General features: G+C 42.0%; 2 protein-coding genes across 2 annotated transcripts; both read right to left on the reverse strand.

The window, feature by feature from the left end:
- Positions 1-544: 544 nt before the first annotated feature.
- On the reverse strand, positions 545-6,986 carry LOC120049618 (gamma-aminobutyric acid receptor-associated protein-like). The gene is made up of 4 exons (XM_038995930.1): positions 6,581-6,986; positions 1,886-1,964; positions 1,666-1,784; positions 545-1,355 (listed from the first exon to the last, which is right to left on the reverse strand). The coding sequence occupies exons 1-4, from the start codon at positions 6,668-6,670 to the stop codon at positions 1,275-1,277; spliced, it is 369 nt and encodes a 122-aa protein (XP_038851858.1). The 5' UTR covers positions 6,671-6,986; the 3' UTR covers positions 545-1,274.
- Positions 6,987-8,036: 1,050 nt separating this feature from the next.
- Positions 8,037-22,880, reverse strand: LOC120049616 (CTD nuclear envelope phosphatase 1A). The gene is made up of 8 exons (XM_038995929.1): positions 22,181-22,880; positions 17,902-17,968; positions 15,892-16,010; positions 15,686-15,757; positions 11,852-11,968; positions 11,599-11,710; positions 9,398-9,482; positions 8,037-9,281 (listed from the first exon to the last, which is right to left on the reverse strand). Exons 1-8 carry the CDS (start codon positions 22,283-22,285, stop codon positions 9,221-9,223), a joined length of 738 nt encoding a protein of 245 aa, XP_038851857.1. The 5' UTR covers positions 22,286-22,880; the 3' UTR covers positions 8,037-9,220.
- Positions 22,881-24,128: the final 1,248 nt, after the last annotated feature.

Below are 24,128 nucleotides of genomic sequence, written 5' to 3' on the forward strand. Positions count from 1 at the left end.
TTTTGACTGGTACTGTATAATGTAGGTCGAAAATATGCAGGTTTGGACAACGTAATAATTCAATGCGGCAGCGTTACAAAATAAACAAGTTCATTGGCTGCTGCTAACTAGCATAGCTGGTCCCATTGTTGCAAAGCGTTATGGGGTCTTAGAATTCCGTTGTCTTAACCTTTTTCCATCTTCTACCCAGACTGATACCAAACTAAACCCATCTGACAGTGAAGGTGAGGAAACTACCTCAGCACTACTCAATCTTGGGTCAATAGCAAGATTAATATTAATTTCTGTCTCGTCTTCCCTACACTATGTGATGATGGGATTGGATGTCTCCACAGTGAGTGCAGTCTGTGGTGTAGTGATCAAACAGATTCCATTTTGAAAGCTCAGGTGTGAACAGGAGAATAGCCTAAATAGAGAAATGTGTGTTCTCCACTTTCAAGACTATGGTTGCGGAAACTGTTTCCATATATTCACATACAGTAGAGATATGCAGGAAAAGTCAGGGGGAAAAAAACAGACAGTAACGAAAAGACAGGAAACAAAGTTGGCTTTTCATCACATTTTATCATGAGTGGAGAGTGCCAGTAACAGCTATACCGAGTTCTAACTTTTTTAAAGTAGAACAAAACTTTTAAAAAGTAAAATTGCACTGAGCTTTACAATACTTTTCAGAAATTAAGCCATCTAAAAATTACAAGTACAATCATAATAGTAATCAATCCAAATAGATTTTTTTTAACCACTGAAAGCGTAGACAGGCGGAAGATGATGGTTCAGTCGGAATTCTATTCTACTCCAGTCAGACGTCAAATACACTACGTCGTCAGAGTATCTTACCAGCGCTAATACATTAGTAAAACATAACATTTTATCATTGCCAAATGGAGCAGAATTTAACCTATCACGCTACATCCAAAGTTTACATTTTATTTTCCACGTATCTTTATAATGACTGGTAATATGGTCTAATTCTAACACTCATTTCAAAATGGCATCTCTCCTCTATCCGTTTCAGGATGATTAAAGCACTATGAAAACTGGCCACGGGACCATTCAACCGAAATCCCCATCTCAGAGACCCGGAGGCAAATAAAATTCAGACTGTGCGAAAAGTATTAAAGGAGGTAAAAATGGATGGATGAGGGAAGGAGGGGAAGTGAAAGTGCATCTGACGTCTTTGCTCGGGGAACTAGGCTGCTGAGCTGGATATAGCATTTCAATGGAGATAAGGGAGGTTTGGGGGAGAAGATTTGGGTGACGAAGGGGGGAGGGGTTTAGACTTCCGTTTGGCTGTCTCCATAGACACTCTCATCACTGTAGGCAATGTAGAGGAAAAAGTCCTCTTCATGGTGCTCCTGAAAGAGAGCGCAATAAAGAGGTGTTGGTATGAGTTGACAAAACAGAGGTGGGCTTCCCTGAAAGGCATCCCCAATCCAAACTTTGTCACATGCACCAAATACAACAAGTGTAGACCTTACCGTGAAATGCTTACTTTACCAACAGTGCAGTTCAAGAAGAGTTAAGAAAATATTTAATAAACTCAAGTAAAAAAATTACACAATAAAATAACAATAACGAGGCTATACACAGGGGGTACAGGTACCGAGTCAGTGTGCGGGGGGAAAAGCAGCAGAAAAGCGTTAAGGGAGCGGGGAGGAGTCATACCTGGTATAGAAGGCCCATGGTGGCTGAGGTGGGAGGAATGACGTTGTTTACAAAGAAGAACAGGGCGTCCTCGGCCCGCAGGTGGATTCGTTTTCGGATGAGGAAGTAGAACTGGCCCACTGTAGTAGAGAAATATGAATTTAACTATTAAAGTTCTGAAGAGAGGGGTATAGACTTGTGGTACATGGATGGCACATAACCATAATAAATGGTTACCTACCTGTGAGGTCAGAGGGCACAAGGTATTTCTTCTTGTCCAGATCTCCTATCCTTGCTTTGGGGGCTTTTTCCACAATTACCTACAATTAGAAGGGGGAAAACACATTTAGAAAGACCTTAATATTGTATGGCTGTGTCTCCAAAAATGTAGAGTAAAAAAAGAAAATAGACTTTGTTACATTCATATCTCTTACATACATTTCCACTCACTGGTAAATTAACTTGGTCACATACGATTGCGCTATTCAAGCTTGTTTGCTTCACATTTCGAGGAAACGGGATCTGAAAATAGTCTCAGACCCACTGAAACTCCATCATGCGAGGTGATTTTCAGAAACCATTATGGCACACTGACATGGGATTATTAAATGCTTCTCCATTTGGATTATACTGCTGTGTCAAGCCAGAGATCTGCATATAATGACGCACTAACAACAGGAGTTATTGTACCAAAGGCGGTAAGGCAGGCGACAAGCTGAGGTCCAAAATAGGCCAATAGGAACGCATTGGACAGATTTTGGGCAGAGGGAAACCGGTCGCGTCGCTTCTTCCTCTGGTCAAGCTCGATAAACAAAAAGATGTGGTCAAAAAGGCCAGTGATGCCATCTTAACCTGTGGTTGCATCGCACACAGTGCAGATGTCTATTTTGCTGATGTCTAGCGGACAAGTTGGTTTTCCACACAGCCCTCGTAGCAAATACCCACAACACAGGATGATATAGTTGGGGGGGCTGAAATACAACCACGGGATCTATTCAATGTGCAAAACTGAAGCGTTACAGAGTCCCCGATAGAATGTAAAAGTAATTTCAGATTGAGCCGACACATGCAGTGTTTACCGGGAACGCACTCTCCGCTAAAGCAGGAACATTGCCTTCACATTTCAATCATGCTGTAAAAATGAAGTTCAGCGATGCGGATTGAATGAAGAACCAAATCTCCCAGAAAAATAACAATTCCCTGTGCTCCATCCAAGGCCTGTATTCAGTGCATAAAACCTACACCGAGTCTGTCTGCAAATTGTTTACACCAGGGCTTTCCAACCCTGTTCCTGGAGAGCTACCCCCTCTTGGTTTTCACTCCAACCACAGTTATAACTAACCTGATTCAGTTAATTATTAGAATCAGGTGTGCTAGATTAGGGTTGGAGTGAAAACGCACAGGACTGTCACTCTCCAGACACAGTTTTGGAGAGCCCAGAGATCAGTCGAGGCTGCTGAGGGGAGGACGGCTCATATTAATGGCCGCAACAGCGCTAATGGAATGGCATTAACACATGGAAACCATGCGTTTGATAACATTCCACTGATTCCACTCCAGCCATTACCACGAGCCCGTCCTCCCCAATTTAAGGTGCCACCAACCTCCAGTGATTTGGATAGTTATGCCTTACATCACAAATGAGGAATAGACATTTTGACCTGGCTAGGATTATCAGCTAGTGTACAAAACCAAAAGTAAAAAGACGCAAATATGAAACTTTAAACGGGAAGCATAGAAACAGTGGACATATAACATATCTACTGCTTCTTAACTTGCTTTCAATGAGAATTACAGATCTATAACTCACATTTCTATGGAAATTTGGTCAGGTCGACCAAAAAGTAGGCTATTACAGCATTAAGCAAACCCTCAAAATTAAGGTTAGGAACCTATTGTCATTTCTGCCTAAGACATTCTTACAAAAGGGGGGGCTTTAAAACTAAAGGGACACCGTGTAGACTGAAAACAATACATCTATAGATGGCCTAAATATAACTAGTGGTTATAGTGTTGGGCCAGTAACCAAAAGGTTGCTAGATCGAATCCCCAAGCTGACAAGGTAAAAATCTGTGCTTCTGTCCCTGAACAAGGCAGTTAACCCACTGTTCCCCGGCCATCATTGTAAATACGAATTTGTTCTTAACAGACTGGCCTAGTTAAATAAAACATATTTAAAACACACACACACACCGTAACTCTTACAGCTACCTATTAACCTGTCAAAGTATTGCATTGGAAGTAAATTACTATTTTTAAGTCTTGCTTTTTGAAAACAGTCCCAAGCTTGGTAGCTAGTTATTGTTTTAAAGGCACTGTGCAGTGTAAAATGTGAGTTTTATATACATTTCCACACTATGAGGTTGGAATAATACTGAAATTGTGAAAATAATGATAATGTCCTTTAGTGTAAGCGCTGTTTGAAAAGACCACCTGAAATTTGTCTGTTTTGGTGGGATGGAGTTTTGGCCTGCCTGGTGACATCACCAGGCGGTAAATTAGTTGGACCAATAATAAAAAGAGTTCCAAACTCTATCAATAACAGCGTAAAGGGTGCAATTGCAGACTGTAATTCAGGCCATTCCTTCATCTGCAGAAACCCCTATTGGTAAATTTTTAAGCTAGGACTCCGGTACATATGCGGGAACACTCATATAATAGGTGGCGGTAATGCGTCAATGTTGGACGCCATCCGCCGATAAACCCCACCAGGGACTAAATTTTACTTTTTGGTCCACCAGCCACTGTGGCAGGTAGATAATAAAATATCTACCAGCCACTCAGATTTTTTACTAGCCAATTTTTTTTGTTGTTGCCATAATTACACCAATAAACAAATGCGCATGCTTTGTAATGTTTGTAATACAATACATGTATTAGTAAGAAGTAATGTGATATACTGCAAAACAAATCTAAATGTTCAGCTGCCCCTTTAAGGGCGGAGGTTACCGTGGTAACGGGGCCACTCATCCCTGTCACACATCTGTGATGTGACTAGGGAGTCAATTCGCTATCAGTTGAAGCAGCAGACTCAAACTAACTATGGAAAAACAGAGCTTGTGAACAAAACAATGTATATTGCCAAGAAAAACAAGCACAGTCTCACTTTGTACATTAGACCAACTTTTATGCCTGTGCGCAGCGTCTCCAAAAATGAATCAGCACTTCAGTCATCGAACACAGCTCCCCTGCCAGGCAGGGTTGAGGTGCAAGGTGTGATATAGGATTTGTATTTATTTGAGCAATTAGCAGCTATTAAACAAACAGAAATACTTTGAAAACAGTGCCAGACTAACGTGCTCATACTTGCCTTTTGAATTTTTATTCGCGAATGTAATGCTCACACTGTAGAGCCCTGCAAATTGAACACCCGCCGAATTTGGGGGGTTATGAATTTTATGCCCTGAACCCCACAGAAGAGGCTGGGCGACAACACCTGTAGCTAGCTAGCAGTGGTTGACAGTGTACTTTGCCCTTGCCTGCCAGGAACGGTTTTCCCGCAGTTCTGTTAACGACAGTGAGGGCAGGTGTTTGGCAGGCAAAGACATTGGATGCTAGCTAGGTAGGATCCAGTACACAGCAAGCAGGATAGGTAGCTAGCTAATGACAGCTAGGACACCGGTAGACAGTGTCGTTTGCCCCCGCCTGTCTGGCACTGTTTTCCCACAGTTCTGTTCACTTCGAACACACAGACAGCGTCATTGCATTTTGGAACACCAGAATTACATTTAATTTCCAATTAAACTCTGCGTTTGCCTAGCAGCATTGCGTGGAGGAGGCTGTTGCATTTATCGAAAGTACGCCTCAAACTGTATGCGTAGACGGCTTGACAGAAATGTTAACAGAACGCGAATGTTAAACTTCGGTTGCATACATATCCAGATGATGGCGCATACTATTTTGCACAATGATGCTGTCGGTGTGTTCCAAGCGTTATGCTTTGATCACACCGACAGAGTTATTGCATTTTGGTACACCAGAATTACACTACATTTCCAATAAAACGCTGCGTTTGCCTTGCAGCGGAATTTATCGAACGTATGGGTCAAACTGTATGCTTTGACGGCTTGACAGAAATGGTGGCAGAAGTTGAATGTAGATTTTTTTGTTGCATACATATCCAGATGCTGCTGCATACTATTTTTCGCAATAATACTGTCGGTGTGATCGAAGCGTTACAAGCCATATCCACCAGCAATATCCACCGTCGTAGTACAGATGATGCCCGAGTTGGAATGTGAAGTTAACTGAAGATGCAGAAATGTCCACATGCTGGAACGCCCCTAATTACAGGCCGCGTCACTATTATTATTGATAACAGATACGCTTTCCCCAACCAGACAGTCCTAGCAAAATTGTTATTTGCTACGAAGTTATTTGACCATTTGAATTGAAAACAATCACAGTAGATACTCAATTGTTACCCAGATAACGTTATTTGATAGGGTTACAGAAGAAAAAAAAACGGCTGCATTGGACCTTTAAACAAACATAGCTACAATTAAATTGTTATAGTTAGCTGTGTGTAATAAAATCACATCTGTCTCATTCTCAATAGAAATAACATAAGTTGACAGCTTACTATAGCTAGTAAAACAAATTCCCATTCAGTGTAGAAACTATGACTTAAGTCTTTCAACCAAACTGCGTCAACTTGACCGTCAAGTAGGGTGGCTTGCTAGGCCCATTTTAGAAGCAGTTTGTTGTTGCCTAACTAGCCAACGTTAGTAAGCTATTTCTTTGGCGTCGTTGTGAACATGCACCTAACCAAACATGACATGGCTTGAGGATATTATATAACGTTAGTTATGTCGTAATTGGGCTCACTGACATCAACACTTTCTACAAAGTAACCCATATTGAGAAGCCAAACCAGCCAGGGTACTGTAGCTAGTAGGCTAACGTTAGCTATCTAGCAAAGAAGGCATCTACTTACGGGCACCCTGTCCGGGTACTTCTTCCTTATTTTCTCGCCCTCAGACCGTCTCTTCTCAAATGGGTGCTCCTCTTTGTATTGAAACTTCATTGTCAAACGAATGACAGGCTGTCGGTAGGTATATCTGAGATTACCGACTGGGATTCCTCAAATAGTAATTCGTCGACAACGCTAGCTAGTTGGGCTACTGTTTTGTTCGGGTTCTTTCCTAGTGCGACTGCGGCGGAGGAATACCAAAACATACGACGCGAAAGGGAGGTCTGTACGCCGCACGGCTAAAATGAATTGTGGAAGCATGAACGTTGACCGCAAAGAACCACACTGTTTGTGGTTGGGTTGATATTTAGTCATATTCATCAATTAAAAGAAATGTAATGATTCTTCAACAAATTAGCCGTGGTTTTGTTTCATAGTTGTTGCCCCCCCCCCCCAAAAAAAATTCAACAGTACTACTTTATTTTGTCTCACCGGCTGTGATGAGGCAGTTGCCCTAGTCATATGACCCATCCACTGCAGTTTCCGTGGCGAACAGTCATTGGCAGCAAGCGAATTCAAGGCCGTCAAATTAATGCCTGAAATCAATTATTCATTTTGACATAGCTGGAAAGAAGTTATTGTGGGGCTGTAAAAATTCCTCGCAAATGTTCCCATAGTGTCTATTCACACTTAAGCTTCAAGGTGGGTGTCATGTAGTAGTTTGTGTGGGCAGTTACACAAGAGTGGAAGTGGTCATATGGAGTCATGTCAGCTGATGTAGCTGCTGCTATAAAATGGTAATGGTCACATTATCCGTACAAGTAGTCTGATCATAACAGATTGAAAAGCAAGGTATATCCAGGGGGGGTATACCCATTTCATACTCCAATTTGAGCCATTTCTTATGTTTTTATAGTTATCTGAACTTAATACGGCCTACTGTACAAATTCCAGGCCCTGGGTGCCACAGCACTGCTGGTTCCATTTTCTTCTAGCAGTTGATTAGCTAATGTCATGGATCAGCTAGAGTTCACTCACTGGTTTCTTATGTCAGTTCCTAAATAGAAGGAAAGCATAGAAACCAGCAGTGTGGTTGCCCTCCAGCAGCCAGCCTGGATAGGAAGACATGCCTTGCTACTTCAACAGGTAGCCTTCAAGTCAAGCGGAGACCACGACTAAGGGGAACGAGAGCAAGCGATGCAGTTATTCATCTTACCACATGAGAGCAGTCAAGTGTTAGAAGACTTGTAATAATTTGTGGAACTCATTGAGCAGAATTTCACTATTACTGATCTAGAATAAAACTGCAATATGAGTAATTTATAACACGTGTTCCTCTTTCCAGTGCAGGTAGTTCTGTATATTCACACAAAAGGCATACTATTGTCAAGATACAAGCAAACAAAAGTATAATCCAGGCTTGACTTCCAAGTATTTTCCAGGGAGAGTGAATTTAAAAAGGAGAGCCAGGTAAAAGTGGTCGATACTGACAAGTGTTTTATTAGTAACACAGACCTGGGGACTGAACCAAAAAGAAGCAGTCATGACTGGAGCCTTGACAAGATTGAAATTGTTCAAATGGCATTGAAAAGACAGAGGTGGCAGACAATGGTACCAATACGGTCAAGGGAGCAGGTAAAACATTTTCAGGTGGCTGATCATTCTGCTTCAAATACAAAACAGCAGCAGAAAAATCCAGAAATTAAGTGCAAATCTCATAAATTGAAATGGTATCAGGCATAAGATTTCCAATAATGGAGATGTCCAGGTCATACTATACACATCACGGTAACTGAAAAATGAGAAATTTAAAAAGAGTGAGGTTCCACCATCCAAATAAGTCTTTTTTTGAACTATTCTTTTCTTTCATAACTTCTTTAGTCCATCCTTCCATCTTGATGTATCCTACAAGCATTTTTGGGGGAACACATTCAAGATAGACATGATCATGTCAGTCATTTGATAAAACAAATCAGACTGCTTTATAATTCATCCAGAGATGTCTGTTAAGTATGTAGAAAGTCTTAATTGTGTAAAATTACCAGTCTTAACTCAATCATCGGTAACCCCTGACACACTAATTACCTTGATTGATTGACAGGGCCTATACCCCCAAAACTAACCATCCTCCATTTTCTCCTGTCTGGTTGCTCTTGGCCGTCTTAAGTAAAGTCCAGTACCAAGTAGAGAGAGTGTAAAATGACAGGCCATTGCCTGTTGTTTTTGTTGTGCAGAGTCCAGGGTAAGAAGCAAAAGATGGAAACTTGTCTCGTTCGTTGCCTTGCTGTTCCTTCTCTTTTTGTAACGTCAAAAGTTTAGCAAGACGTACAAATGTGAGCATTCGCCCAACTCAACGTACACAAACGCAGCCCCATGCGTACATACACAGAGTCAGTATCAGGAACTGTAAGGCTGAAATTCCATTTTGTTTAAAAGAAGAAAAAAAACACAAATAAAGAAGCAAAAACATCCTGGCCTTCCAGATCTCGCTCTGTTCATCCCTTGTTTCATGTTATGCTGTGACCCTCCTCTCCTCTGTCCCCTTCTGAGAGGGGTGAGGGGAGAGGTCCACTGCGTGGAAACGGAGGAGCGATGGGAGCCGGCAAGGGGAAGGGGTTTAAAAAGAGGGCTAATCAGCCAAACCCTCCCTGCAGAATAAGCCAATCACCAGAGCCGGTGCTGGTGGAGGTTTCGACTGAGGACGGACCGGACGTCAGCGGTGAACCTAGGAGAGAAGACAGTTGTCAGGGTAATACATTTCTCATGCTACCAGGTAAATGGAAAAAACACTGCTACAGTGCAGGATGCTCATCCATCAGTCTGAATACCTGAAATACTCACCTAAGTGCATCCAGCATAGGCAGCAGGTTAAGGAGTGCTGTGTCACTAGGGTCACTGAACCAGGACTTGATAGGTATTGCATTGTCTAAAAGGCAAATACAGAGATTCGGAAACAAAGGAGAGTACTTCTGAGTAACAAAAGTAGGAGTTATGAAACATAATATTTGATAGGTAAAAATAAGGCGAGTAGGACAAAATTATCTGCGGTTAGAAAATCAACAAAACATTCCTTGTATTACTAAGATGCGGGGTGTTGTCCCTTCGTAGATGCCAACTTACCCTGATTCTCACAAGCCTGTCACAAGGCTAATCACGCTTTCTATAGGAAACATTTGAATTGGTGTGCGTGGTTTGTTTGCGTAAAACATGCAAGAGCTGCTTGGCAACCTTCCACCCACACCCAGCAAGCTGAAAGCAACTGATTTCACAACCTTTTTAGTTTAAAACAATTATCTAAGCTCACCCACAAGGATATGACCTAAAATGATGTTCAAAAGTTTGGGGTCACTTTTGAAATGTCCTTAATTTCCATGAAAACATACATGAAATGAGCTGCAAAATGAATAGAAAATAGTCCAAATGTTGACAAGGTTATAAATAATGATTTTTAGTTGAAATAATAATTGCTTTCGTTAAAGAATCCTCCATTTGCAGCAATTACAGCCTTGCAGACCTTTGGCATTCTAGTTGTCAATTTGTTGAGGTAAACTGATGATATATCACCCCATGCTTCCTGAAGCACCTACAAATTGGATTGGCTTGATGGGCACTTCTTACGTACCACACGGTCAAGCTGCTCCCACAACAGCTCAATAGGGTTGAGATCCAGTGACTGTGCTGGCCACTCCATTATAGACAGAATACCAGCTGACTGCTTCTTCCCTAAATAATATTGCATAGTTTGGAGCTGTGCTTTGGGTCACTGTCCTGTTGTAGGAGGAAATTGGCTGCAATTAAGCACCGTCCAAAGGGTATGGCATTGCAAAATGGAGTGACCCTGTACAAATCTCCCACTTAACCACCACCAAAGCACCCCCAGACCATCACATTGCCGCCACCATGCTTGACAGATGGCGTCAAGCACTCCTCCAGCACCTTCTCATTTTGTCTGCGTCTCACAAATGTTCTTTTTTGTGATCCGAACACCTCAAACTTAGATTTGTCTGTCCATAACACTTTTTTCCAATATTCCACTGTCTGTGCTCTTTTGCCCACCTGAATATTTTATTTTTATTGGCCAGTCGGAGATATGGCTTTTTCTTTGCAACTCTGTCTAGAAGGTCAACATCCCGGAGTCGCCTCTTCACTGTTGACGTTGAGACTGGTGTTTTGCGGGTACTATTTAATGAAGCTGCCAGTTGAGGACTTGTGAGGCGTCTGTTTCTCAAACTAGACACTCTAATGTACTTGTCCTCTTGCTCAGTTGTGCACCTAAGTTTCCCACTCCTTTCTATTCTGGTTAGAGACAGCTATTCTGTGAAGGGAGTGGTACACGGCGTTGTACGAGATCTTCAGTTTCTTGGCAATTTCTCGTATGGAATAGCCTTCATTTCTCAGAAGAAGAATAGACTGACGAGTTCCAGAAGAACGTTGTTTGTTTCTTGCCATTTTGAGCCTGTAATCGAACCCACAAATGCTGATGCTCCAGATACTCAACTAGTCTAAAGAAGGCAAGTTTTATTGCTTCTTTAATCAGGACAACGGTTTTCTGCTGTGCTAACATAACCCTTTTGCAATTTTCTAATGATCAATTAGTCTTTTAAAATGATAAACTTGGATTAGCTAACACAATGTGCCATTGGAACACAGGAGTGATGGTTGCTGATAATGGGCCTATGTAGATATTCCATAAAACATCTGCCGTTTCCAGCTACAATAGTCATGTACAACATTAACAATGTCTACACTACATTTCTGATCAATTTGATGTTATATTAACGGACAAATTTTTTTTGTGTGCTTTTCTTTCAAAGGGACATTTCTATGTGACCCCAAACTTTTGAACGGTAGCATACATATGCATAGAATACAGTATATGCAATTTAGCTGGCTCTTTTTATCCAAAGAGACTTAGTCATGCGTCCATACATTTTATGTATGGGTGGCCCTGGGAATCAAACCCACAATCCTGGTGTTGCAAGCACCATGCTCTACCAACTGAGCCATACAGGACCGCCATATGAGTGTGTGTGTCGTCTCACCTGGATGGCTCCGGTAAGCTCCAGGCGAGTTGTCCAGGATGACGATACTAGACAGGTCATCGTGTACTACTGACAGGTCTTTAATATAGCTACCTAGATCCAACGTACAATGCTGCAGACACAGGGGAAATACATACAGGATGTAAGCAGATTACAAATACATGATAGAATCGATCAATCTCCATAGAGACTACATTAGGTCACTATGGATGGACATAAATCAGTTGTTCATATGAAAAGGGGACAGTGATACCTGTCTGTAGTATCTGCGTTTCAGAATGTTCCTGTTGTTGTCCAGCTTGTCTGCCACTGCCGAGCCGTATATCTCCATACTGGCCGTGAACACTACCAGCTCATACCACTGGCTGACCTGGAGACAGGGGTGACACACACATCCAGGGATACATGTAAGGCTCACGCCATCATTTACAGTCAAAGAACTGGTCAAGCAGAACAGAGGGAAACATAGTTGACAATAACCACATTTCCATCCACAGTTATGCGAGTAAAAGTCATATTGTATAACTAAAACATTTTTTTATTTAATCACAACAGCTGTGATGGAAACAGGAAGTTTTGGTACAATTTTTAAATGCCGACAGATCATTTGTTTGTTCTACATGGTGGGATCTTTGTGTTGGTAAAATGAATTATACGAGAAATGGCACTGGAAACGCCTTAATGCTCAAAAATGTATATATACACACACCAAAGCCAACTACGACAAGGCTGCTGACATAATCCATGATCTCATCAGGAGATTGGAGAACGTAGCACCAGAGGCACCCAAACAACTCATCCGCAATGATTTTAAAACGGCTGTACCTTAAAGAAAATCCTCCCAAATTATTAACAATAATTAACCTGCCACACTTGCAATCGAAAAACACTAGATCTCAGTTATAGAAGTACAAAGCATGGCTATAAAAGCATACAGCACCACTTGGGGACTCAGATCGTAATTCCATTTTGCTCTCACCTAGCTACAAACAGAACATGTAATCTGAGGAACCTTGTATAAAAGGTATGTGAAGGATTGGTCTGAAACAAATATGGACATGTTGAAAGGCTGCTTTGACTACCATTTGGAAGAAATTCAGTGACACGAACAAAAACATTAAGGGACTGAACTATTACTTACTACATAACTACATTGTTGCATTAACTCTGTAATTCCAGTAAAGACCACTAAATGTTTTTCCAAAATGCAAAACCCTGGATAACTAAGTAACTAAAACAGTTAATTGACCAAAAGTGAAAAGCAATGTGTGCGAAGGACAACTGATGAAATCCATACAGAGAGACATTAACACAGATCAAAAATAACAAGTTGGACTACAAACTCAAAATGGAAAACACGCTTGAAAATAACAAAGGGAGGCATGGAAATATCTTAAACAAATGACAACAACCTAGCCAATGAACTTAAACACCTTTTTGCTAGATTTTAAACAACGGACAGGCTTCCTGTAAATTACTTACCCCTCCCGAATGACAGTCCCATAATCATCGCTGAAAAATTATGTCCTCCATGTCCTCTCTAAACTCAATCGTCGGAAAACAGGCTTTGATGGTCTAAGCGGGCGGATTATCAGGGAGTGTAAATGGCAACAGTGACATACATAGAATCCTTTTTTTCTGGAAAACTGCAACTATTGTGCACATTCCTAAAGTGAATAATCCCAAATCCCTGAATGACTATCGTCTCATCTCCTTGACCTCGGTGATAATCAAATGCTTGGAGCATTGTCCTGGGACACCTTCTCTGGCACACGGAGAGCCTACTGGACCCATTCCAGTTTGTATGTAAACCAGGCCACAGAGATAAAGACGCACTGCTCTTCCTTCTCCATAAAATCTACATGCACCTAGATAAATGCCAGAAGTGTCGATTGTTCATCTGCCTTCGACTTATTACATCTTGATATATATATATATATTTTCTTTACAAAAAAAGACTTGCGCCTCTAATCAACTGGATCCGGTATTCTCACCAGTTGTGTCATAACAGTGAGGTTCAATGTGAATACATCGGGCACACTAACCACCAGTATAGGGTTACCCCAGGGCAGTGTCCTTTCACCGGTTCTGTTCCCTCTACACTAACCATGGGCAACTGGCGGCCTGTATGCCCCCCTTTTTAGGGACGCAGACAACGCTTTTTTTCCCTTTCAATTATCAGACCCACGAGCCACTGTGGCCCCCCAACACCCAAATTCCCCACCCCTGCTCTACACCAATGATTGCACCCAAATAACATCAGAATGTGCAACAGTAAGGTACGCAGAAGATACAGCAATCGTTGGTCTAATTAAGAGGTCCGAGGATGACTACAGGACAGAAATAGCACACTCCACCCAATGGTGCAAGGAAAACATTCTTAATGTGAAACCCCCCCCAAGGAAATGACTTTAGAACTATAAAAGATGACTCCGGGCCCATCCACATTGACTCAGAACAAATAGTCTCAGTTGAGCAATACAAATATCTTTTAACTATAATTGACTCAAAACTCTCCTGGAATGCAAACACACAGATATACAAAAATGGAAAATGACTATTTCATGAGGAGAATAAGGGTGTTCGTAAATGTACTTGAGTGCCAGAGTGCACTCAGGCCGTTCGTAAATTCAGAGCGTTTCGCTCTCGGACCATTCAGAGCGCATACTGGACGCTCTGGCCGAGGAGTAAGGTTGATCCGAGCGTTCTGACCTTACAGCGGCAGTCAAGCACCCAAGCTAACTGGCTAAAGTTAGCTAGCTAGCTACTTCCAGACACAATTAATAGAATCCCTCACCTGACCATTTTACTCGCCCTAGCAGAGCTGGTTAGGCTGTATTCATGTTAACTAGAGCGTTGGCGACTAACTGTGCCAATGACAACAATATGATGTTTTTTTTGCCGACGTTCACTGACTCCGGTCATATTCATATTACGTGTTCGTAAATTCATCAGTTATTCTGCGCTCTGGCATACTCAAATGAGAGTGTTCTGAAATCAGAGTAGATGGCCAAGGTGAATTTACAAACGCACCCTAAATAAATTAGGTCAAAAGAATAACAACCATATTCTACACATCCTTTGTTCAGACATCACCCTTGGTTTCAAAGCCTGGTACATCGCAAATAAAAACCCACTACACAAAAGAGTAATAAAGCTGTAAATTAAATTCATCTCAAGTACATGGAAACGCTGTTCTTGGAGTGGTGAGGGCAAGACCGCGAACTGCCACCAACCTGACACACCCACTCAACCAGGAGTACCAGCTCCTACCATCAGGCCGCCAACACCGAGTCCATCTTTACAAAACCAACAGAGCCCAGAAATAATTCATTCCCACCAGTATAAATCAAGTGAATAAATAACTGCTCGATGCCCCTCCCCCGGAGAATTTACAAACGGAATTACGAACTGTATCCACATGTGTTGTCGTATCCACATTTATGCACCTATTGGTGATTCTGTGCTGTTGAGATATTTCCGGTAAGGGACACACAAATAATAATTATTACTATAAAACCATCATATCAAGTCACGCGATGACATGTTGTGTGGTCCTCCCACTACGACTCTGGAAACCATGCAGTTTATTAGGCTACATATGAAATAAATTAAGATAAACTTCCCAGGGTGGTGAAAGTGCATGGTAATCTTGATGCTCCTTTTCAATAAATATTGAGGGTCTGATTCTGGTGACATGGTGATCGATGCATGACTAATTTAGCCATAATAATTTAATCATGTAAACTAGTCTACCCTCACTGTATCTGCCAGCTGTTGGCTAGAGCCACATGTCAACACCAGAGCAGGCACATTTGCTATTTAATGCAACAGTTTGTGACAAAACTATCACGATGTTAAACACATTGAACATTAAGTTTTCAGGTACCGAATATTTTTTTAATAAAATCAGCTACAAGTCAATTTGGTGGAAACACCACTGGTGGGAAAACGTGCATATTTTCTTTATGCGGATTTTAGACTATTCACATGAAAATCAGTCGCCAATTGGATGGAAACCTAGCTACTGACGTACAAAATAGAACTCATAGTTGACGAAGGACAAAAACTGCTAACTTTTACTCACCACTTCTAAAAAGAAGTCGACGTGCGGCCTTTTATGTACAAAGAATCTGACAGGGTGCTTGTCAATGACTACCTGCAAGAGAGAGGAAACAGACTAGGAGTAATATCATCTTGGGTCAGATGGGTGTACGCACAGCATGCTTGCCTCTGGACCAGAGGGTCCAGGTTTGGCTACCCCCCCCTTGTTCTCTACACGCATGCGTTTACCTTGAGGATGAAGTCTGGTGGTGTGCCGGGTCGCACTGTGGGTCTGAGGACCCCGTCGTGGTGAGAGTGGATCAGCGTCTCATCTAGATCCAGTACCAGAATCTTCCTCTTCACTGCATCTGAATACCAAACACACACCTGCTTATTACCTGTTCAATAATTATATACCTCACCAACTTAGTAGCCTTGTGGTTAGATTGTCCTCCCCGAGATTGGGGGTTCCCTCCCCGGTCGAGTCATACCTTAGACAAAAAAAAAAAAGGGACCCGATGCCGCTCTGCTTGGCACTCAGCATAAAGAAGATTGGGGGGCAAGTCCCTGTGACAGACTAGTGTCCTGTCCAGGGGGCATACTGTACATCAAGCTGCCTGGCGCTACAGAAACAGGAGAGGCTTGTGCACTATGGGCCACTCTGGCTTGGACAAGGCTTACAATACACACACCTTGCTAGGTCCAATCTCTAAGACCATAAAATAACAGAACAGAAATAGCGATGATTTTACCATCTTACACAAGTGACAAAATTGTTTGTTTGCGCCAATGCGCTCACATATTTGTTTTGCGAACACACGCTTCAACAGAAGGTATCCGATATATGTGATAAGTTCAGTGGTGTATTGGGAGGCTATACGCAGGTATAGGTATTTTTTTTTCTTCCAGTGGGCATTGCGTATACACACACACATGACTTAATCCCCACTGATGTGTATCACAATAGTATAGTGCAAGTATATACGCCGTATCAATTATATAGCGCAAAAGAGAAATCATGCACAAAGTATCATGCACAAAGTATCCTACACAATCGCAAAGCACGTGAAATATATCCACATGCCCACAGCACACATCTAGTTTCAGCAGAATATCAGGCAGCAAGAGCGTGTAGCTCTCAATTGGTTCTCATTGAGCAGCTCACAGAATTGAACGACATCGGTAGCCGTAAGGCTAGGAAAGACGCTTCAATTTATGATATCTACCAGTAAATGCTAATTTAGGCAACAATGGGTATGCAAAAAAGTTATTCAAAAAGTTTGGTCCTAAATCTTAGTTGAATCTTTGCGATGCGTAATTCAGTCATCATGGCAGTTCAAATTTAAATTCAAAAGGATTTCCCAAAAAACCTTCCCAATTAAATGTTGACTGCAAAGTAGGTCTTTGTATCAATCGGGAGGGCATTTGTTTTGCAAACTCTGCCGTCACCTGTAGCCTAAATTGTAGGGCTAGCTACATTATACAGAAACACCGCTAGCAAAACGGTCTCTTGCTAGGTGAGCAATTAAATGAAAGGGCAACTACACCCTCCCAAAATGTTATTTTAAATGTTTTTCCCCAGACCTAAAAAAAAATGTTCTCCGGATGGGAGTTAAGCATTGTTGTGAACTTAGAACATCCAATTGTATAAACTATGGGAAAACAGAGCCTGTCAACGGCTTTTTCCCCCCAGGTGCCCCGCTTCTGAATTTTTTTTAGCTAAATTTGCGTATACCCACTTCTCCAGGCACCATTACACCACTGGATAACACAGCAGAGCAGGGCTGTCCTACAGAAAAGCCATTTGAAAAGACTGGGGTGCGTTCATACTCTTCAGCCTAAGAAGAACTGAAATTAACAATGGATTTACAGGACCACGAATCCACATTTGTGAAAGCACGGTCCCCCGTTTTCCTTTATTGAAACAAGCTCTTAAACAGTAGTATTTGGGCCTCCTAGTGCCCAGCGAGCACCTGTGTTTCATGCACATACAGCAGGTTGTCTTTGAAGATGTATACAATTAGATGCCCATCACTGTTGTACTAGCTTCCTTGTACAGATTGTACCTGTTGCTTTTTCATTGTTTTGTCTGTGTGTGTTCTGTATTTGTGATAATACTTTCTCACTTTGCTTTGTCGTCTATATTTTTTTTTAAACAAAAATAACTGGAAAAGTTACAGCTCTTAATTTGCAGATCGGTTTACAGGCATTACTGAACAATGACTTAACTAAATTTAGACAAGTGGACTATATACTCACTGAGTCTGTTTCTGGAGATGGGGGACAGGGGTAAAGTGTCATACCGCACTGTCTGGTACTGGATAACCTGAAAGAAAGACAGACTGAATGAGATGAAACATAGTCAACTCAGCCAACGACAGAGTCCACCTGTGAGCATAAAATTCAAGAATTGAAAACAGAACAGAAGACAACGTTTGGTTACTGTGGTCTTGGCCGTGTTACAGGACTAAAAATGTCACACAAAACAATCCAAGCTATAGATAACTATTACAAGACGATGTAATGCATCCAACCCCACTTTACAGTAAAAGCCCTCGTCATTCCATTGTCTGCTACCTATGCTGCTATCCTTGTGTGCATTTCAAAAGCTGTGATTACACCTGCTTCATTTACTTGTCAGCACTATGTAGTATTGTGGATGCCTACTGGGAATTTTCTTACACCCGTCAGTGCAGATGAGACACCTGTTGGAAAGGATTTGACGAGAAAGAACATCAGATAATTCACACCCATTTCTTCACTCCATTCATTCATTCTTGGTTCCCTCCTTGCTTCTTTGACAGTTTTCGGACTCAGTGGCCCCAGGCCCCTGTTTTCCATAAGGGCTATATTTAGCTCCCCCAGCTGTCCGCGGCTGTCACTGAAATAGGGGACCAAGTGGAAAAGGGAGACCTGCAGGGTGACTGACTGGGGCCGAAAAGAAACTTGTTTTGTCCGAAACCATTAGACAGCGCCGCCCTGTGGAGCTTGGCACGGCTGACCAGGCCTAAGGATAGCCTGTTCATAAGCAGCCGATGGAAGCCATGGGGGGGGGGGGGACCCACAGCCCCACTTTCTGTACCCCCTGGGGTGTTGTCTGTATGCCACCCCCTTAACCCAGGAAACACTCCAGCCCTCCATTCTGAAGACCATGCATTTATGTCGTATTGTTGTCGGTCTTGAAGATTATGATGCAACTAGCTCATGATGTGTCTAGCACACAGATTAAGGAGCATGTGTGTTTATGCTCCATAATCCAATAGTGATGGGTGCATGAAACAAAAAGTCATTTTTGGGAATGTGTGTCTATACATAGTCTAGGCCAGGGCTCTGCAACCTTGTTCCTGGGGAGATACCGTCCTGCAGGTTCACTAACGCATTGTGCACTCCGGTTGCGTTGAACTGTATGCGTTCTGACAGAAGTCCATCAATTTCATTGGGAGGCAATCCGCACCGCTGCGAGTCATCTGCTGAACTAGGTTGTGGTGTGTGGCACTGCGTGAGTGTGTTGGATTTTTTCAACTTGGGCATTGCTTTGCCGTGCGGTCCCAGTAGTAAACCAACAAAAGTAGCTGATGTGTAGCGTGATTCATTTTGTTGTAATGCGGCACATGGTTTGTTTAGACTACGTCAAATGTATCATACGACAATAACCTGTTTGCACCCGATTCTAGTAATTAGCTAGTTGATAACATTAAATCAGATTAGTTAAATCTGGGGCTGAAGCAAAAACCTACGGAAGGGTAGCTCTCCAGGAACAGGGTCGGAGAGCCCTGGTCTAGGCCTATATGGCTACAGCATACCAGGCTCTCTATTGTATGAATGTGCAACCTGCTTCAGCCAGACACCTAGGCCTGTCGTCACCTTGGTCATTTGGAGTGGGAAAACCACCGTCGCACCTGTAATATCATACTCCAGAGAATTAACATTAAACCGCTCGTTCAGGGGAGTAACAGGTTGCTACATTGTGGAATAAATTATTTCCCGCCATGTAGAATGATGTGTTACATCAACCCAACACATCATAGAGTATCTCTATCCAAACACTGCATCCCACTGACTAGGCCCTGAGGCTCTCTGGTCAGTGACAATGTATCACTGTTAGGTAATACAGTACAAGCCGTTAACACTGGAACTTGACTAAACCATGTGTGTGTGTGTGTGTGAGTGAGAGAGTGAACAGTAGCAGGGTAGTCTTTGTGACTCAGTAATCCCTCACCCTTTGGCCCTAATGTGGACTACCTTCTGTTAACCCAGAAGCAAAATAAACTGGAACTAATATTACACCATACCTAGACGTAACACCCCCCCCCCCTCCTCTCTCGCTGCAAAACTAAGTCAGAAACTAAATAATTTGATACCGCGGCATTGAGTTTACAGCCTAGAGACAGTATATAATAAACACACAATATGTGTCACCCGACCCAACTGTGCATTACTTGGTGGACAAGTGGAGCCTTGAACACCTCAAAATGTCAAGTTTATATTAGGAGCATCAGTGAACCAGTAGGTGACCAGAGTCTTCTGGGTCAAGTCCATATATCAAAGACTTCTGTCGAACAAGATCCTTTGTCATCCTAACACTACAGTAGTGGGCTACAACCCAGAAACATATGAGCAGCGGCATTCAATTAACAAATGTCAGAATCAGAAGGGTTAGTTTGGGTCCATAGCATAGGTTCTGTCTGTGTTTATATCAATGGTTCCTACAGCCCCACCTGAAGCACATTTCCACCAAATTCTATTCTGACTATGGCTCTGATAAGGCTTGTGCTCTTGGTGAGATGATTGGTTCTGAGTTTAGGTTGATTGTGTTTTGGGTTTGTGACAGGGTTATGACAGCTGTAACCAAGACATTTGAATATGCGAGTTGCGTGTCTGTCTCAGACTCACACATCCAATGACGCATGATATAAATATAAAACGCAACATGTAATGTGTTGGTCCCATGTTTCATGAGCTGAAATAAAAGATCCCAGAAATGTTTCATATGCACAAAAAGCTTATTTCTCTAAAATGTTGTGCACACATTTGTTTACATCCCTGTTAGTGTACATTTCTCCTTTGCCAAGACAATCCATCCACCTGACAGGTGTGGCATATCAAGAAGCTGATTAAACAGCATGATCATTACACAGGCGCACCTTGTGCTGGGGACACTAAAAGGCCACTAAAATGTGCAGTTGTCAGAACACAATGCCACAGATGTCTCAAGTTTTAAGGGAGCGTGCAATTGGCATGCTGACTGCAGGAATGTCCACCAGAGCTGTTGCCAGAGAATATAAGGTTTATTTCTCTACCATAAGCAGCCTCCAACATTGTTTTAGAGAATTTGGCAGTACGTCCAACTGGCCTCACAACCGCAGACAACGTGTAACCACGCCAGCCCAGGACCTCCATATACGGCTTCTTCACCTGCGGGATCGTCTGAGACCAACCACCCGAACAGCTGATGAAACTGTGGGTTTGTAAAGCCTAAGAATTTTTGCACAAACTGTCAGAAACCATCTCAGGGAAGCTCATCTGTGTGCTCGTCATCCTCACCAGGGTCTTGATCTGACTGCAGTTTGCGGTTGTAATCGACTTCAGTGGGCAAATGCTCACCTTGGATGGCAACTAGCACGCTGGAGAAATGTGCACTTCACGGACTAATCCCGGTTTCAACTGTACCGGTCAGATGGCAGACAGCATGTGTGGTGCTGTGTGGGCGAGCGTTTTGCTGCCGTCAACGTTGTGAACCGAGTGCCCCATGGTGGCAGTGGGGTTATGGTATGGGCAGGCATAAGCTATGTACAACAAACACAACTGCATTTTATCAATTCATTGCAACTTCAATGCACAGAGATACCGTGACCAGATTCTGAGGCCCATTGTCATGCCATTCATCCTTTGCCATCACCTCATGTTTCAGCATGATAACGCCCAGCCCCATGCTGCAAGGATATGTACATAATTCCTGGAAGTTGAAAATGTCCCAGTTCTTCCATAGCCTGCATACTCACCAAAATGTCACTCATTGAGCATATTTGGGATGCTCTGGATCAAGGTGTATCACAGTGTTCCAGCACCGGCCAATATCCAGCAACTTCGCACAACCATTGAAGAGGAGTGGGACAACATTCCACAATCAACAGCCTGATGAACTCTATGCAAAGGAGATGTCGTGATGCATGAGGCAAATGGTGGTCACACCAGACATTGACTGGTTTTCTGATCCACTCCCCTAACTTTTTTTAAAAGGTATATGTGACCAACAGACTCATATGTATTCCCAGCCGTGAAATCCATAGATTATGGCCTAATGCATTTATTTAAATTGACTGATTTCTTTATATGAACTGTAACTCAGTAAAATCTTTGAAATTGTTACATGTTGGGATTATTTTTGTTCAGTGTATAAATCATTGGACCCACTCTTCTCTTCAGACATAGCAAAAAAAACGTGAGAATCGAGGAGTGAGTTGGTTTAACTACTTCTCAATAATAATGTCAAAGATGTCTTATAACTAACCCTTGTTCTATCTTTGGTAATGCTTACCGTGCGTAGGTGCTTCCTGAGAATGTACAAGAAGAAGCCCCATACTCTGGACGTTACACCTAGGAAAGTGCGGATGCCAAGTAGACACTGTCTGGTCTTCAGCATGTCGGCGACCACACGGGGACCCACACAGGAACAGGAGAATGAAGGGACTACAAGCCAGCCTTCTCAACAAAGTTGACCAATTTGGTTCGGCCTAGGCTTCGAAGAGTCGAATCGGAATACTTTCGCTACAACCTCTCCAAAACGAACCAAATGCGTCCAAATCAACCAAACTAGACCAAGCAAACGTGTGAGAGCCTCTGCACGCTTGCTGCACAACTCTCATCGATTGGAATGCATTGGCATTGTGTAGCAGAATAATTGTTATAAAAACAATAGCTAAAACAGAAGTAGCTAGTAACTCTAGCACGATGACTGCTATCCAATGCCAATCTGGCTAGCTACGGTCAGAATGTACCACGCAGCTCTTCTCGCCGACAAGCTAGTAACGTTAGCTAGCTAGCTCGGTAGGCTGACCACCACCTTGATTGAACCCTTGACAAAAATAACTAAAAACTTTCGGCCATTGCAATTTGAAAGCAGTAATTCGTGCGCGTATTTGCTCCGTGGTATCTGAAGAAAAATTATGATTGAAAACAAACAAACGTCAACATGAAAACTGCTTGCAGTCTACAGCAAATCCGGAATCGAACTGCGAGCCGCCTTGCCGTCACTTCCGCGGGGAGAAAAGTATTCTCATACGATTCGAAACTGACGGTTGCGCGCAGCACGTCTCCGTGGAAAGCAGACAAACAAAAAGTGAACGAGCAGTACTTTTTTAAGAAATTAAAATCAGGTTCTAGCTACACATACAGTAGAGCAATAATCTCAAGTGTAAGATTTGGTATTGAATATTGAATATTGCAAAATGTGAAATTTGCGCACTTAAAGATGCAATGACTCCTAGAATATGTGAAAGATGTAGTAACCTACTTAGGTGTCAAAATTACACGAAATACTAACGAAATGAAAGCAATTAATGTACATCGCTTAATTGAATATATATATTTAAAAAATGATCATAGTTGGCAAGAGATTTTTCTCTTCAGGTTAGAGTTCTCCTGTCAAAGGCAGAGGGTTTATCTCGAGCTTCTTTAGAGAGATTCGTAAATCTATGTGTAACACTCTCGACCAATTATTATTCAATAAAAAGATGTGTGATGGTGGTCTTAATGTTTTAGATTTTACGCTGTTTAACCAGACTACAAAAGGGAACTGGGTTAAAAGGTATCTCAAAAACCTTAGTCTTTTAAATATAATACCACATTTTATTTTCCAGAATATTGTGGGGCTTCATTTTTTACTCCAATGCCATAATGCTGTGGGTAAACTTCCTGTTAAATTAGCCAAATTTCATAAACAACCTATAATGTGCTGGTCCTTGTTATACAAGCACAACTTCTCTCCACACAAATGTTTTATTTACAATAACAGTGATATTAAATATAGAAATAAAACCTTTTTTTCACAATTGGTTGCCAATAACGTCTTTGTGGTTAATCAGCTTATAAATTACAATGGTAATCTTTATACTTACAATGACTTATTAGCCAAATCTAACTTTGTTATGTTGTGTAAGGAATATGACATTTTAATGAAAGCTATTCCCAATGGAATCCTTACTTTACTGAAAGATCGATCAAGCTTTTCATTACATGCACTAAGTTACAGTGATAGTGTATAAATTAATGGCATCAATATATTAAATAAGAAATGTAACGACGATTTAGTCAGATAAATTGTTTGCAGCAAGTTTACCTCTGCTGCAAATTTTCAGTGGGCATCTTCATTTGATATGAAATGGCAGTGTGGGTGGACTAATCAGAGAAGTCTCTTACATGATCCTTCACAGATGTTATCCTTGTAATAGTCTTATTTCTAAATATGTAATTAATGTAGCTTTTGT

The sequence above is a fragment of the Salvelinus namaycush genome, chromosome 6 (assembly GCF_016432855.1).
Source record: "Salvelinus namaycush isolate Seneca chromosome 6, SaNama_1.0, whole genome shotgun sequence".
NCBI classification, from domain to species: Eukaryota; Metazoa; Chordata; class Actinopteri; order Salmoniformes; family Salmonidae; genus Salvelinus; species Salvelinus namaycush.